Consider the following 17,268-nt stretch of genomic DNA (forward strand, 5'->3'; position numbering starts at 1 on the left):
GTCCCCTCGCTCGCAGGACGATCCGGGCAGTCGCTCCCAGGCGCGCGGGACAGCACCGGGAGCCGCCCAGGCTCGGCGCCCCGCTCGCGCCTCAGCCCCTCCGTCCCGGCGCTGCAGCCCGCGGCTCCCCGGCACCGGCAGACACCCGACACCGCCGCGCGCTCATTGGCCAGCGCCGCCGGCCCCGCCCCCCTGGCCGCGGCGACTCAGGGGGCGGCTCGGCCCGCCGGCCGCCGATAGATGCTGCTGATTGGGCAGAAGGCGCTGTCAGTCACGTTGAGGGACGGGCCGCTCCACGGCCGAGGCCCCGCCCCCCTGCCCTCATTGATATTATCGGCGCGCGGCGCGGGCGGCCGGGCTGCAGTCGGGGCTGGCGGGCGGCCGGCCCGGTGCGGGAGCCGGGCAGCGGCGCGGAGGCGGAGGAGAAGGAGGCGAAGGAGAGAAAGGCAGCCTGGAGGGAGGGAGCGCCGAGCCACAGACTAGCACAGCAAATTCTCCACCGTCCTCTAGCACCCACCAAGCGGCGGCAGTGACAGTGTCTAGGAATAGAGCTAGAAATATAAAATCACCCCGCTCCTGCACCATGGCTTTCCAAAGTAGGCTCCCTTCTTGGATTATTTTGTGCTCCGTCTGGCTGTTCCGCTTTGCACACACGGGGGAGGCACAGGCTGCAAAAGAAGGTAAGGTGATGCGGAAAACAAAAAGTTTGAGCTTATTTATTGCTTTTGCTCATGAAGTCTGTTTGGTGGCTCAGCAGGGGACCTTCCTGCCCCTGCCAGCTGCTTATCAGCCCCCCTCTCAGGAAAAAAAAAAAAAAAAAGAAAAAATAAAAGACTTTTTAGTTGAGGTGGGAGGGTGGAAAAAACACGGCATTCACTGGGGGCTGTGCCTGTGTATGTGTGAGGGACCGGGGCAACTGCCTTTGCTCCCAGGAATGAGGTTTGCGAAGCATTCGCACGTGATGGGGAGGAATGGGGCTGGGAGAGCCCCCGGCCCGGGTATCCGTGCCGGGGAGCGTCGCTTTCCTGTGCCAGCCCTGCTCCTCCCGAGGAGGTGAGGGGAGGGCGGCTTTCCTCGCTGCTCCCTGGGCAGGGGCTGAGGGCCGAGTTTCAGGGCTCGGGACGCTTTGGTGGGAGGCAAGGCGGAGCGCGGGGCTGGGGCTGCGGGGCGCTCCCCGCCGGGGGCCTGCAGCGCTCCTCCGGCTCAGCGGGGCCGGGCACAGACCGCGGGAAGGAGCATCGGGGTGCAGTTTGGCACGTCCCAGCCGTGCAGGCTGGACATGTATTTAGAGGATACATACAGCCCGGCTTACTGTGCCTGCAGTGTGTGTGCTCTCCCCCGGCATCGCTGGAGAGAGGTTTAGGGTTCTTACACCATCTGCGTAGCACAACGGAGCTTCCCCGTTCTCGTCAGTCCTATATTGGTATCTGTGTAAGGCGCACCCCGCACATTTGTTTCCCCCGCGCACGGAGACAAATCAGTCAGTTTTGTATCAGAGACTGATGGAGGTGTTTAAAATCAATTCACAAAGCCCATCTGGGAGTCTCTTTTTTCACGCTGAGAAAATCCGAAATGATTTAAAGGAGCGCCCTGCTCGCGCTTGACAGCCGAAGGCGAAGGTCCGTCTCCATCTTCGGGGGGGGGGGAATGAAGACACACACGACATGACATGGGAAGGGGAAGGCAGGGCATTTTCGGTGCTTCTGCATATGTATGCGTTTGGGGTTCCTCCCCCCCACCCCCCCGCCTCAGCTGGATGCGTCAGTATTTTTCATTAAACCTCTGGCATGCAATAAAATATCATTTGGAGCTTTAAAAAACGCCTCAGTTAAAATGTACTCTGCCCTTAAAAGACGAAGTCGATGGCGAGATTAGAGAGGGAAAGAAGAAGGAGCCTTTCCGTAGCAGCGTTTCGAAAGTTTATTTGGAGGGGCTGTAAAGCACAGAAACCCTCCCGCGGGGAGCACTAATCAGTAGCCGTGGGGTGGGGAGAGGAGAAGGGCCAGGCAGTCGGGCGGGGAGGCAGGCGGGGAGGCTGCGGGCTGCATGTGCCGCTCTGCCCTTCGGCTTGCTCCGTCCTCGGAGCTACGCCGGTGCTTCCCACTGGTAGCCTATCCCGGCTTTTCCTGTCTTACGCGTGTGTGGGTGGTTATATATGCATCTATACCTATGAGTGTGCGTGTATAATGTCTGTATATTCGGGGAAAATCACCTAGCCAAAGGAGGGTCAGGAGGGGGCGAGCGGCAGACAGGGATTGATAGCGGCTACCTGCTGCAAGCGCAGAAAACTCTCGCGGAAGAAAGAGCGAGTTAAAAAACAAAAACCAAAAACAACAAAACAAACCCAAAACAAAATAACAACAAAAAAGTAACTTTGCAGCTTCACCGCCGGCCCCGCCGGTGGTGGCAGCAGCCCCTCGTGGTTTCCTACCCCTCCCCGCTGGGTACGGGAAAGGGATGGGAGGGGTAAAAGGCTGAAAAGTTTTCCGAGTTTCCTTTCTGTAGCTCAATAGAAGCCGCGGTGAGGTCCTAGAGAGGAACGGGGCAGGGTCCGTCTGTCTCTCTAAGCGAGAAAGTGACCGCGTTACCTGCGGGGCTCTCTCCAGCTGCCAGGACGCTCGGGTCCAGCGCGGACACGGGGAGCGGGCTGTCTGTCCGCTCCGTGGCTGCGGGAGCTCGGGGCTCCCTTCTGGGGCCGCTGTCCCGGGCGCTTCCTCCAAAGCCGCGGCTGTCGGGGGTGTGGCGGGGGCGGCCGCGGGACCGGCGCTCCGCAGCGGCTCGGCCGCCAAGCCCCGCTCTTCGGCGCGGGGGCGCGGCCGCCTGCGCGCAGCTCCGCGCAGCGCCGGGAGCGCGGCTGCGGCTCCCCGCGGAGGCGAGAGGCCGCTGCTCCCCGCCTGCGCGGAGCCCCGCTGAGCCCATTGCCCGCGGCCGCGCCCCCGCGCTTCGCCCGCCGCCTCTCCGCCTCCTTTGGCGCTCCGCAGCTCCCCGCGGAGGGAGCGCGCAGCAGCCCCGGTGCGCTCCCGGCGCGGGAGGCTGCGGAGCCCCTGCGGCTGCCGGCGGGGGGCGCGGGGCGCGGCGCCGTCCCCCGCATCACTTCCCCGCGCTGCTGAACGAGCCGGGACAGCCGCGGGTCCCCCCGCGCTGGGAGCAGGGCAGCAGCCGCTGGCTTGGAAAGCTCTTCCCCGGTAACTTTGGATGCCAGAAGGAACGCCACGATTTCTTTACAAGGGGTGTTTGCAGAGCAGGGGTTTCTGTGTTGGGGTTTCTTTTTGTTTGTTTCTTTGTGGGTTTTCTTTTTGTTTGTTTTGTTTGCTTGTTATCTTTTCTTTCTCTGATGTGCTCACCCGTTGCTACGTGGTGAAGAATTACTGCCAAATAAAAAGTATAATGAATTGCAGCCGTAGCTGCTGGTGCTGAAACGGTTAAATTTTTGGTGGTACCTTTTTTCCAGGACCATTATAAATGTTCTTGTTTAACAAGCCGCCGCATACACCACCTGCTTTTCTATAGAAAGTGTTACAAAGTAAAGCCCCTTGAATCCAACCTTAATGACATAAGCAGGTAATCTTTCTAGAGGGAGACTATCAAACTTCCTTAATGAGTAGTTCCACTTCATTACTGAAATACAGGCCTGGAAGCTACCTTTTTGTGTTCAGCTAACATGCCATGTATTGCTGAATGAATTTTTAGGCATCTTTTTAGTAATTCAGTGTAATTTTGTGTTAAATTCTCCTTGGAGAAAGGGCCAAAGCTAGAATTAAAACTGTTTTGTTGGACCTGCAAAAAGTTGCTTCAAGTTACAGCCTTAAGTCACACATCTAAATATCTTAGACAGCACAGAAGTGCTGCGTATAAAGTTATAAATAGCTTTATAGCTAAAGGTATATGGAATAGCTTCAAATTAGGAATGCTACTAAAGAGCTGGTTTATTAGGCTGTGATTAACCACTTTTGGAGGTAGGGTTACATTTAGCTGAAAATAGTTGTGGTGCTGCTAGAACTGATGTCTTTCTGTATATAAATGTCACCATGATGTGAAGATTTTAGGAAGCTATTACCATAAAGTGAATTAGGCTGATTTTGTGTATGTGAGGTGTGAGGTAATTGCAGAGTCTTTTATTTTCTGTGTTCCTGGTTGTCATTTATTTTCAGAATTATTGCTGTTACTTGTGAAATAAAAATACTTGTGAAAGTATTTTTCATTTTGACACTCAGAAAAGATCATTGCTTTTTCAATGTGACTTTTGGCAAGGTATAGACCAGTCCTGTATAAATCAGTTTGGGAATGCGTTGAAATGTCTGTGTGCTTTAAGCTGATTGTAATGACCAGCATATGGAAAATGTCCTTATGAAAAAGGAGAGGGAGGGAGCATGCATCTTAATGACTGATTAATAGTACTTCAGAGCACTAAAAATCCCTCACTTTGTTTTAAGCAATGAAATTGTAAAGATTTATGTATTTACTCTCACGTATAAGCAGATATGTGTGTCTGCTTATATGTGAATGGTAGAGAATCATTTGTCTGTTTACAAATAAATAGCTAGTTGGGGTCGCAGATAATTTTTTTTAACAATAGGAAGAAGAACTATTAATCTGTACAAAAATTATGTTAATTCTATCACTTTTTAAATTTTGTCTTTTGTTCCTTAGTTTTAAATCCACCCTTGTTATGTTTAACAAGCTGTGGAATTTCATTTTTTTTCCTTTTTTTTAGTAATACTGCTGGACTCTAAAGCACAACAGACAGAGTTGGAATGGATTTCCTCTCCTCCCAATGGGGTAAGTACTGCAGGCAAAACTTAAGTTCCTAAAGATGAGTAGTCAGTTTATCAAAGCAGCTGAAAGACCTGCTTTAAACTAGTTCCCCCTCATATTTCTCTCAGTAATCATACCAAGTGTTTATGGCTTCTTCATTTTTAGAATGAAACTTCAGGTTACACTGTACAAATGTACAAGCCAATTAAAAGCAAGTGGCTCTTTGTAAACTTTTATTACTTTTTTGTTTTGTAGTGTATTTCTTTGTGCTGTACAAAGGATTACACTGTATGTTTATAACACAGTATTTTAAATCACTTTTTTTTCTCCCCTTAGTAACAACAGATCTGCTTCTGTGTGGAAACTTTCTAAAAATATGTTTTTCATTTTCTGTAGAATGGGTGATCATAAATTTGTTTACGATGTTTTCTTTGTAATTGAATAGCACAGATTGAAGTGCTCTAAAATAAAAACATTTTTACTGCAGATGTGTTTGAAATGACATTCCAAACTTGAAACATCCCCAAGCCTTGAGGAGCTTGATATCTGGAACTAGGCACGAATTATGTGGTTAAGGCCACCTCCAGCTTGCGTACAAATTAATCTTATGGCATTCTATGAAATGTACCATTGTAAATTACACCATTATAAAAATGAGATGTTTAGAAACATCAGTTTTATTGTCTTATTTATTATATATGTAAAGTTGGGAAATGCTGCTTTCAGTCTGAATTAAAAGTGTTATAAAACCTCTTATTCCTCAAGCCTTGAGGAAGAACATTTTCAGAAAGATACAATGGATATATTGTCCTGTCTTAACTCAGTCCTATATGAACTTAGTCTGACAAATCATAAATTACATGGACAGTTCTTGCTCATGGAAACAGTCTTGCTGAATCTATTGTGACGCCTTGCACGAACAGGAACTTGGGGGATCAGTCCCTTAATCTTCAGTTCATTAAGAAATCTGAAGCCAGAAGAGCGTGAAGTGTGAGTAGGGATATAAAAGTGTAACAAATCCTTTAAATAAGAATGAAAATGTGGAAGTGTCTTTCTTTAAAAGCAAGATTGTAGTATCAATACAAGCATAAACTGGGAACTAATCTAAGGACTTCAGAGGGAATGGAACCCAGGCTCAATGTGTGTGATGTCCAATAACCTCAGCATTAGTTGCTTGCACTGATTGAAGCCTTTGCCAGAGGAGTTTGGAAGGTTACCTTGGTGGCACTTATATTAAGCTAACCTGTAGATAATGAAAGACATGTCAGCACGTGTTCCATATCATCATACTGAAACATGAAAGTAGAGTCCAATTCAACAAATAGTGAAAAGTGAGTTCCAGAGGTAGAAGTGAATTTCAATCACAAATTAAAAGTGAATCAAAACTAATGGCTAGATTTGCATGTGTGGAAGTGTTCAGAAAAAGTTGTCTGTAAATTAACATAAAACTACCATTTTAATAATGTAATTTTGAAAATAAATGTTTTTATAATTTTAATTACTGAATTATTTACTATGCAATAAAGACTTCATGGGAATGAGCACAGAAAATTTTGAGAGAAACTACTGCATAATCACAGTAGAGAATATATCAGTCAGACACTCGTTAAATGCCTCATTCAACTGCAAATGCTACATTTAATGCTGTTAGGATAACGAAGAAGTTAAAATACCATAAATTGAAACCAATAGAACAGGGCATATTCAAACAGATTTGCATGTATAGCACCATATTTTGCAGCAAGACAAAGAAAAGTGGAGTTTTCTTTCTGTGAAATTGTTCACTATAAGAAAACTTCAGTGGATGGTGGTCTCACCTGCCGTAGGTGAAAACATCTTGAAGTACTGATACATATTTTTTTTGCTGCAGACACTCTGATTGCATAATTGCATCATAAATCACATTTCCCTAATTTTTTTGCTTTGGCGAAATATGGAAAGATAGTTCCAGTGCTTAATGCTAGGGATCACAAAAAGCAGTGGTTCTTGTGTGAATTTATTATTTTTCTTGATTGTAACATAAGAATCTCTTTGATGCCAGCTAGTCTCATTAGTAGGATTTTGACTCTGAGAAAACACATTTGTGTTGTATTACGAAGAGTAGGTTGATTTTGTAAAATGTATTTTGTTTGTTGCTTTCTTTTTTGTTTATTTCAGTTTGTTGGTTTTTTTTGAGGAGGAATGGGGATTTGTTTTGGTGGAGCAATCCACATCAGAACTCAAGGAGACAGATTCTGTTGTGTGGTGCATGAGAGTCACTTTCATGTCAAAGATGTAATGCATTGTCTTACTGAATATCTCCTTGCAGAATCTGGCTTGGTGTTTTAAGGGAAGAATGCTTGCACAAGATAAAATATAAAACAAAAAAACCCCCCGAAACCATCTCAAAGAAACCTCAAAGGACATAGCATTACCTGGCAAAATTTTAGGCTTTATGCCTTTTTTGTCATCTTGATGGGATTTTTTTTTTTTAATGCGGAGATGTTTTTTATTATCATAGTATAGCCAAAACCCTCTCAGTCCAGGGCCCCGTTTTTTCTAGCTCTTATAGAGGTGAAAAAAATTACTCATTCAGCTCTAATAAATCTGTTATGAAGATAGACATTCTTTTGTTCAGAGGTTAATACTGTTCCATATGCAATCACTGCAGTTAACTCCATGAGCATTTAATAATCTATTTCAATCATTTAATTCCATATGCATATAATATATAATACTGTATATATCTCATCTGTATTAACTGTAGGTCCTTGAAATGCACTTTGATATTTCCAACTTCTGTGCATTTCAGCATCTGCAGCTGTGATATATTTTGTGGTGATAACTTCCAGCATCAATTCAGCCACATCTGTTTTTTCCTGAAACAGACAACATTAAAATGGTCTCATTTGCTGTCAAATAGGCTTGCAGAGAAATGTACACTGTGTGACTCCTGATCTGGGAAGCCAATGCCTTCCATGCTTGGTTGCCGGCATGAGGAATGTCAGTGGATGCTCTCTCCTGCAGAGGTGCCGACTATACAAGGCCCACAAAGCACTTAAGCATGTGCTTACCATTAAGCTCATAAGTACAGTCACTGATCTTAAGCGTGAGCTTAAGTGCATTATTGACACAGGGCCAGAGGGCTGAGTGCCATCCAGAGAAGTCATGGTTCCCTGTATCCTGGGGTGGCGATAGCTCACCCCCCCTCCTCTAATTTACTACAGCTGCAGTTTCTGCAGGCACTGAAATGCTACAAGAAATGTGAAAAAAGGTGAGAGATGAGGATTGTTTTGGTTACACCTGGGCAGATCCGCCTGGTTGATTTCAGTGGAAGGTTTGCCATTGCTGGAGGTGCAAATTCCCACGCTACCAAAGGCTGTTAAAGACTCTGGGATTGTTAAAGGCTTACCAGCTCGTTATTCAGTTGGTAACCTAAAGAGAGAGAATCAACAAAACTCAGGCTTTGAACCAGAGAGCTTTCAGTCATACAGGTTGTTTTTAATTCTGTGTGTAGTCTCATGGTTCATTTGAACTGCCAGCTAAATGAAGTTTGCCCCTTCTAATAGGGGTGCAGCCACTGGACAAACAGTGGCTACTTATGTTTTCAGTTTGTAAATAAAACAGAAGGTACACTGAAAGAAAGGGAGACAATTAAAATGTTTTCTTTCTTTCTTTCAGATTTTTAATTCTGTCAATTTTCTCTTGCCCTCTCTCTATGCCATTTCGATCACATAGGGGTGGGAATCATCTGACTCATGAGTTTCAGGACCTGATCCCATGCTTTCTATATACAACTGCAAGTTTCACTGGAAGCTTTATATGCACGAGTTTTGTGTACTCTAATGCTAAGCAATTTCAGTTTCTAAGATTTCACTGACATTAGGTTTCTTTGAAAGAGAAGCTGCCTCACTCCTTGTGGTCTTTGCTCGCTCAAAACCCATTGTGACATTAAAGTGTGTGTGAGCTCAGGGTGAAATCAGAACTTGGTATGCTAAGCAGCCTTTTCTGAAGCTGCCCCATTTCAACTGTGCCCATGATATGACAATGGTTTTTAGAAGTATTGGGGAAAGACATGAAAGGAGAGAGAGCCTACTCCTGTATTAATATATATTTTCTTCATTTAGGTGCTTAACAGTATTTTTAACAACTTACTGTTAAAAAGAAGGGAAATGTGAGTTGTGCAAAACTTCTTTAAATACTCAGTAGTTACAACTGGTGACATACTTCTTGTTTATTACTAACTGTTTGTTATCATTTTAGTGGGAAGAAATTAGTGGACTGGATGAAAACTACACTCCTATACGAACATACCAGGTATGCCAGGTGATGGAATCAAACCAAAACAACTGGCTTCGGACTAACTGGATTGCAAAAAGCAATGCACAAAGGATTTTTGTAGAACTGAAATTCACTCTGAGGGATTGTAACAGTCTTCCTGGAGTTCTGGGGACTTGTAAAGAAACTTTTAACTTGTATTATTATGAAACAGACTACGACACTGGCAGGAGTATCCGAGAAAACCAATATGTAAAAATAGACACTATTGCAGCAGATGAAAGTTTTACCCAGGGTGATCTTGGGGAGAGAAAAATGAAACTTAACACAGAGGTGAGAGAAATTGGACCTTTGTCCAAAAAAGGATTCTATCTTGCGTTTCAGGACGTAGGGGCCTGCATTGCTTTGGTCTCTGTCAAAGTCTACTACAAGAAGTGCTGGTCCATCATTGAGAACTTAGCTATTTTTCCTGACACAGTGACTGGCTCAGAGTTTTCCTCTTTAGTTGAAGTGCGAGGAACTTGTGTCAGCAGCGCGGAGGAGGAGGCGGAGAACTCGCCGAAGATGCACTGTAGCGCGGAGGGAGAATGGTTAGTGCCTATTGGAAAATGTATCTGCAAAGCAGGATACCAGCAGAAAGGAGACACGTGTGAACGTAAGTAAACACACAGCTTCCTGTAAATTGTAGGTCATGTTCTACCAGATTTTTCTGTTGGGTTTTTTTTTTTAATTTTTTTTTTTTTTTGCTTTTTTAAAAGAGAAATGCATCATCAGTCTGCTTTTAAGGTTTTCAGATCCTCAATCTGTGAAGTTCACACTGGTTAATCTAAATCAGTCGGTCCGATTATGAAAATCAGTGGTTGTGCAATGCAGTTTTAAATTGAAAGAAAAAGATTGAAGTCGTAAGTATAAAGACAGGTTCAGGACTAAAATTATTAACTGATTAATGTGTTGCTTGTACCTTTTGGTAAGGCTGAGTAAATCATACCTATCACAGAACATTGTAGCAATCATGTCAGGTATGAGTAGGTAAACAGTTTGTTCTTTCACATGATCCCTGACATAATTATAAGGAAGCTAAAATGGATGTAGTAGACAGAATGGGTGTGGTTAGTAAGGGGAAGAATACACCCAAAATCAAAACCGAGCTAGAGGTTTATTTCAAGTGTGTAAAAACTAAATGCAAGACAGATACTTCAAATAGAATATCAAATTTTGAGAATAAAGTATGATATGCTTTCTATAATTTTTTTTTTCCACAAAACTAACTCTAAATTTTTGGCTTTCAGTTGAATCATTGTGATTATTTTAAAATACTAGCTGATCAGAGACTATTGAGTTGTACTTCCTGATTCAAGACTAATTCAGTTAACCATGTTTCTAGAATTATACTTACCCTTAGCCTTGCTGTTACTGGGGCTACAGGCATAAGATATTTCTGCTTAGCATGAGAAAAAAATATTTTATTGTCTTTGCTTCCAGTAAGAACAAGAGAATCTGCAGTTTGTTTGGAGACAGGTATTTTCATGTACATTTCATACAAGGTCTATAATTTTTATCACAAGATAATACAAGGAGTTCTATCACCATATGTTTATTGCAAGATAGGCAGATGTTTGTTGATGAGAAATATTGTAAGTGGAAAAGTGGAAGAGCCCCCACAAATCCATGAAGAGGAGACATTTACATCATCTCAAAAACAAAGCTGGCAGTGCTCACTGAGTCTGAGGTGCCTCAGTCTGATGAGGACTTCAAAAACTGTAGAGGATAAGTAAATGAGTCTCTTTATTAATAGTTTGTCCACATGAAAAAACACAGTTCTGCTTTTGATGAGTTTCTATGAGGAAATTCAGGAGAAGGTGAAGTGAGTGGAGTTGATCTGAGGTCTTTGTAGCTCGACACAAATCTTTCATTGTTCTGTTGGGAAAGGATGAAGTCTTAAACACTGCAGAGGGTGATCTCATTAGGAGTAATTGTAATGTGAAAAACTGCCCCGGCAAAACTGTTCAGTAGACTGTATTAGAGGTCTGTTAAAAATATTAAGTGCTGTGTCCCGTAGAAGTTTGTGTTGAGGTTTTAGATTTTTTTTTCTGAGTGACTGATTTTTTTCCTTTTTTTAGTTAACTTGCTCTTGATTACAGACCTAGTTATCTTTGATGTAATTAATATACTAATTTTATTTGAGTTTCAATAAGGGAGAGAAAATATCCCAAAAAACCCCCAGTGTATGTTAGGAAGGGGGTGGGGGACATGAGCTGAGTGAGCATGGCAGGGATGGATAGAGAAGAAATGGATGTTTGGTGACTGGAATTCAAGTAACCTATTTTTTTGAACAGGCTTCTTAATTTCTAACCGCGCTGATGTTGACAAAAGAATTAAATGATAACTTGTACTTGAGCCTGGTGGCGTGCTCATTTGCAAGAACATTTCCCATTTTTGGCTTGCTTCCAAAGCAATCGCTAGGAGAACACGCTACTCTGGAAGCAGTCCAGAGGATCATTTATGGTATTTTTCCTCTTTTCTTTCAGTGATCCTGTTAAGAGTTTCAAAACAAACTCTGGCCCCATATTGAGGCAGCCTAATGTGTTGGAGAGGGAAAAGGTGGTGGGCAGGCACTCGTCGAGTGCGCGCCGAGTCGGCAGCTCCAAGTCAGACCGATCTGGGTGACGGTGGCGCACGCTTGTAATTGCTCTCTGCGTGTCCTGTCTGGGCTCGAGGATGTTATTAAGTATGATCAGCTATGGAGTGACTGATAATGCAGCTGGCACACTGATACTGCGTCTGTTTTTTGTGACAGATACTGAGAGAAACTTATCTGTACATTGACACTAATGCAACTGGCTATCTGTTACTGTCAAGCTGTGTAACAGATCAAGAGGAAGCAAGCTGGTGTGTGCTTCCTTAACCCAGAGCTTTTGTAGCCCTGTCTGAGGGCTCACTTCTGCAAATACTTTGTACCTGGCATGCTGTGTGACTTCTTTGGGACTACTCAGGGCAGAAAGTATTGTGCTCTGTCAGGATGGGCAGACGTCTGTGATTCTTCTCTCACACTTGCTAAAGCTCTGCTGAATTAGCACAGTAGGATTGTCTTTTAAAGATACAGAATAATACCTTATCTGTTGTAGCAAAGGTAGAAGTAGATGGCCACATTGTTGTTCCAAATATCTCTTCAGCCTGTAACTCAGCAGGGATTTTCATTTGTGTTTTGCTAGCTTGATTGGCTGTCTGTGATTGAATAATGCGTTCCTTTTGCATACAGCTCCTCTCCTGTTTGTGAAATTTATTGAGTTCAGATACTCAAACAATTGAATTTTGATTTATACACAACTCTGCACTGGATGCATTTATATTTTTTTTTAATGAATGTAAGTAACTTGTAGTGCAGGGAAGGATAAGGAAGAAAACAAACATGAGTGGTGAAACACGTAATCTGGAAAATAAGGTCCCCTGTGTTCCCTCTTCATTGCTTGATCTTTCAAACTGAGTTTTTGTTTGGTTTTTTTTCCTTTTGGATGTACACCGATTACTTCTCACTATACAAGTGCCAAAGAATCCTTGTGACCTCAGTGGTCTAAAACATACGTAAGAGAGCCAAATTTCAGAGAGCTCACAAATGCAATTTAAAGCAAAATCTTAAAGCTGTGTGAAACAAACATGAGGAAAGCAGGTGAGCCTCTGAACTTTCAGCTGCAGATTGTTTTGCTTCTGTACAAGGAGACTCTTTCCTGAGTGTTGATCTTAGATCTGATGGTGTGTAGCACTAGACTTAGGTGTGGAAATCGTACATTTTAAAGGATTATCTTGAAGGGTACCTAGCAGCAGTACCAGAAAGGTACTTAGACATATTTAGTTCTCCTAACACTATGTATTGCATCTATTATGGAAAAAATCCCCATCTAATCAACCAAAAAACTGTCATCCAACCAACTAAAAAAACCCCAGCCACAAAAACCAAATGGGCTTCTTGGTAGCTGTAGTGGACTCCCAGTAGGTCTAACTTGGAATTTTCTCACAGTGGAGTTCATTTGATATGTTATGCACATAAAGGAATACACTGTGATCAGTGATTGATATTTGAAGGTGAAAATAATTCTATGAGTGCTTCTACTATAATGTATTTTCCATCTGTTTCATGATAGTTGAGGGTGGAGAGGGAGAGAATTAAATTTATTTAATCAGAGCAGTAGAGTGATATTTCAGAAGGTATGAAGCTTTTCTTAAATATTACTGAACTGAGAAATTGCATAGATCACTGGACAACAAGTCCAAAAAATCAAATTCCTAGGGAAAGCCAAATGGATACATTTTACTGTTAAACCTATTATAATACTGTATGCATTAACAGTTGTTTTATTGGCCTCCAAATGAGGAGGGGATTATAGCTATTTGCACATTTTGTCTTGGTGAGGTAAAAAGGGAGCTACAGGCTTTTCTTTCCAAACTTTGTCAAGTGCTATACACTGTGCCAAAGAGCAAGCTGCATCTGTTCCTTCTCTTTTTTCTTCTTGGGACAAACATTTTATCTCTTGACTTTGTGAGATATTACTTGATAACAGATCCAGAAACTGAATTTGCCTTATGTGCAACATATTTGTGGTAAAGTATGTGTGGTTGTGGTTTTTTTAATTTTTTTTTTTTAATTTCTTGATTGTTTTCTTTTTTAATGTTACTCCATTTTTCCATTTAGGAGCTTATGTGCCACACGTTTATTAATAGAGGACAATGAATTAAGATGGGAACGTGAATAAGTTGTAATTAAAACAAATATTACTATGCTTCCCAAAAGCCCAGGTTGCACATATTGTGAATTGGGTGTAGAGTTCAGCTCAGGGTGTGTGTCACAGATGCGCGTGACCTGCAACTTAAGTAACCTATGCTGACATTCCTGCATTTTCAAGTTGAAAATTTTTTGATTTGTGAAGATGAGGAACATGGTAAAAAACTTTTCAATGGCATTTATATCATCAGGACTTTAAATGTTTCCTCTTTTGAAGAAGAGTTACCTTTCTTCCATTTGCTTCCAGAATTACTCTAGGGAAGAGAATGTAATTAGTTTCAGCTAATTGAACCTGAGCAGAGAATGAGGGTATCTCTGTGTCACTGAGTCTTGTCGTTTTCTCAGAAGCCCGTAGAAGTTCAACAGCAGAGCATCTATCTCCTTCTCTTTTTATTCCCTAACATATTAAATAACTTTTCTGTTCCTTTTTAAAGAAAGACCAGTGGGATCTGATATCAGGCACCACATACTGAATATTAACTATTTGATTAAAAAAAAAAGTTTAAAAGGTAGGTATCCTTGCAAAGGATCCTAGCAGGGTTCAGGAAAATAAACTAGATACTTTAAAGTGAAAGTAAGACCTTTTAGCTAGATAGTCAAGAATTACCGAAGGTATTTCTAGCATAAAATAGAGAGCTTTAATTTCTGCTTCAAGCCCCTTCTATAATTTGTAGAAAGTTGAATGTTTTGGCTATCATTCACCCTATAGTCTTCTGACTTCCCTTCTTGTCAGGGAGATGTGGTACAAATATATATTTTCTTGCTATATCTTCCTTTCAAAACAGTCTAGTGTTCATAAAGAGGATGATTTTTACAAATTTATTTGTCTCTCTTAAGTATTTTGGATTTCTTTGACCTACTTTGTTCATGTTCTTCAGCTTTCTGGATGTGAAAGCACAGGGGATAGAAAGGGAAAGGAGCTATGTCCACTGTTAAACATGACCTCTTTGGAAGTATTTTCCAAATGAAGTAACACAAAATGGCTGGTGTTCTCTCTGGTCAGGGCTGGCCATTCACTGAAACAAACTGATGCCTTTATGCTTCATAAAATCTGTTCCAGGTCTCTTCTGTGTTGTCTTTTGGCCCTAAGATACAATTGATTTTTTGTAGCGTTGCTTTGCCTGAAGTATCTCAATTAGTTTGATAAGTCTGATTTTAGAATGTCATAGCTTTGGTGATACAGCATTCTCTCCCAAATGTGACAAAGAGATGGGAGAAGTAAAATGATGAGAAGTCAAAGTGATAAGTAATGAAGGCAGTCAAAACCATCTAGTTTTCATTGATAATGCCATCTGAGTGATCCTTAAAACAAATTAACTGCAGAGCTACTGACAGGTTTAGTTCACAATAAACTAGTAGATTTGCTCCAGAGGAGCTGAATTTTTGAATCTGAAATTGCAGATGCACATGGGCAATCAGGAGCCCACATCCTAGAAGTGGGGTTGTTGGATCATACAATTGAATGTAGAGCTCTTTCTCTCTCCAGCCTCTTCTCCTCTGCCCTCTGGCCTGCCCCTCTTCCCAGCTTCAGCTGTGTCCAGGAATTAATTTTCATTTTGCATTTTACTTGAGGTTTGATGAATAAGAATTTCTTCAACTTAATTTGCTGCGTGGTTGTTGCTTGGGTGTTTTTTTGGTCAGATCAACTGCTGTGCACAGATTTTGAAATGAAAACAAAACCAGCAATGAAATCTAAGAGAATTTTAGTAATATCTCCTTTAGTTACAGGAGAAGCACTAAAACTGTCTGTTTTACGGGTCTGGGATGCCACTACTGAATTAGCTACGGTTGCTCAACAGCTGGGCCATTAACTCCTTAGCCATAAAGTGTGTCTGCTGTTTGTTCTAAATGAAGCTTTAGTTGGTATTTAGAGGTGGAATCTCATCCTGTCAAGTCTGTTGCCCAAAACCATACGTTTTGCTTCTGAAACAAACTTTTCTGCCCAGAAATCTTTTGTGAAGGGTGCAATAGGGGTCTAATGGCTTTGCTATCGTTTTCTAAGTTTGCTGTGTTTCTAAGTATAAACAAATTTTCCTACATGAAAAAGAAGCTGCTTGCTTGGAAATTCTGAGAGGGTTTTTTGATTTGTTTGTTTTGGTGTGGGTTTTTTTGGTTTTGTCCAGGGTTTCTGTTAACCTTTCAGAATTAGCCACTAAAAATAAATCTTAAGTATTTTTTAATTTCTGAGTGCAAATGGGAGAAGTCATATAATCCTCATTAGGAGTATCATAAGTATACATGCATTCCATTAAATATGACTATTAGCTTTTTAAGAAAAAGTGAAGCAAAACCCATCCAGAAAACAAGGATTCAGGAACTGAGAAAAGAGAATTAGTAGGTTACAGAGAAACTGAAAGTAGGGATCAATTAATGGAAGAACTGATCACAGAAAAGAGAAGAACATGTTAATAACTACTTAGCTAATTACTTCATGTATCTGTAAAACATCTATTATGTCTGTGGTGAAATGCTCTTGAAAGTTGTTCAAGAAAGCTGTGGTTCAAAGTATAAATTTTTCTTTGAAAATAAGGAAACTTAAGGGCTGAATTTGCGGTTTTTATTTAAGAAGTGAGACAACCATATGGCAAGATCTATGTTTGGTATAGAAGCTGAAAAAAAAAGGAAATTATGTGGGCAAAATGTTTGGTTAACTAGATTAGGTTTTGAATTTTGATGCATCCCAAACTTCCTCTGTTATTGTGAAAATATTTGCTCCTCAGCAACAGTTCCTATATATTAAGCAGTATTAAATCCTTAACAATATCTTTCTGTTTTTACTTGAGAAACTGTGGAGATAGTTTTAGTGTAGGTTTTCAGTTAATATGCTTGTACTGTAGAGTAAAAGTTAATTCTTATTTCTTGACTTCTCAGCTGGCTTGCCCTATACTATGCAAGCTCTGTCTGCAATGCTAATTTAGTTATTAAAGACAATAAGTTGTACAGAGTTTAGCACAATAAACTATGTGTATTGACACTTTTTACATTGAAAACAAATAAAACGTATTCAGATTAATATCTTTAAAGTCAAAATGGATTTTTTAAAGTTTTATAATAAGCTATATAAGTTATATGTATATAACTTAATTGTGTTGTTTTTTGCCTCTCCTAGAGGTACTGTAAGTATTACTTCTGTCAAAAAACTTAAGACTGCAACCAAATTGAGAGTTAAACAGTTTGTAGGAGTTTCCTTTTCGAAGAATTAGGAAAGTATATTCAGGGAGCTTATTAAAAGCCAAGCACTTGAAAGGAAAAAAATGTAGATGATTTCTACTGTAATCCTTCACAGAGTGTTGTGGCATCAAAGAGAATCCAAAAAAGGGCAGGTTCACTATTTAGGTCAGCATTACCTGTCTTTAACTTCATAAAAAGAAACCCCTCTTTACAGAATGGTGTGTCTAATTTCTTCTATAACATAGCATTATTGTGCAAACAGCAGCAGTAGCAAATGCATTTAAGACATTTTTATTTAAGACGTTCCT

General features: G+C 41.5%; 1 protein-coding gene across 5 annotated transcripts in view; it reads left to right on the plus strand.

The window, feature by feature from the left end:
- Nucleotides 1-337: 337 nt before the first annotated feature.
- Nucleotides 338-17,268, plus strand: part of EPHA7 (EPH receptor A7) — a 165,989-nt gene continuing 149,058 nt past the window's right edge. For 3 of the 5 annotated variants that reach the window (XM_054629297.2, XM_077174748.1, XM_077174749.1), the window contains exons 1-3: nucleotides 435-680; nucleotides 4,715-4,779; nucleotides 8,998-9,667. In XM_054629297.2, coding sequence (XP_054485272.2) covers nucleotides 584-680; nucleotides 4,715-4,779; nucleotides 8,998-9,667 — 832 coding nt within the window. In that variant the 5' untranslated portion in view covers nucleotides 435-583. Of the gene's footprint in view, nucleotides 681-4,714; nucleotides 4,780-8,997; nucleotides 9,668-17,268 lie in introns of all 5 variants that reach the window. The other 2 variants (XM_054629295.2, XM_054629296.2) reach the window with 1 other exon arrangement.

This window comes from Agelaius phoeniceus, chromosome 3 (assembly GCF_051311805.1).
Source record: "Agelaius phoeniceus isolate bAgePho1 chromosome 3, bAgePho1.hap1, whole genome shotgun sequence".
NCBI classification, from domain to species: Eukaryota; Metazoa; Chordata; class Aves; order Passeriformes; family Icteridae; genus Agelaius; species Agelaius phoeniceus.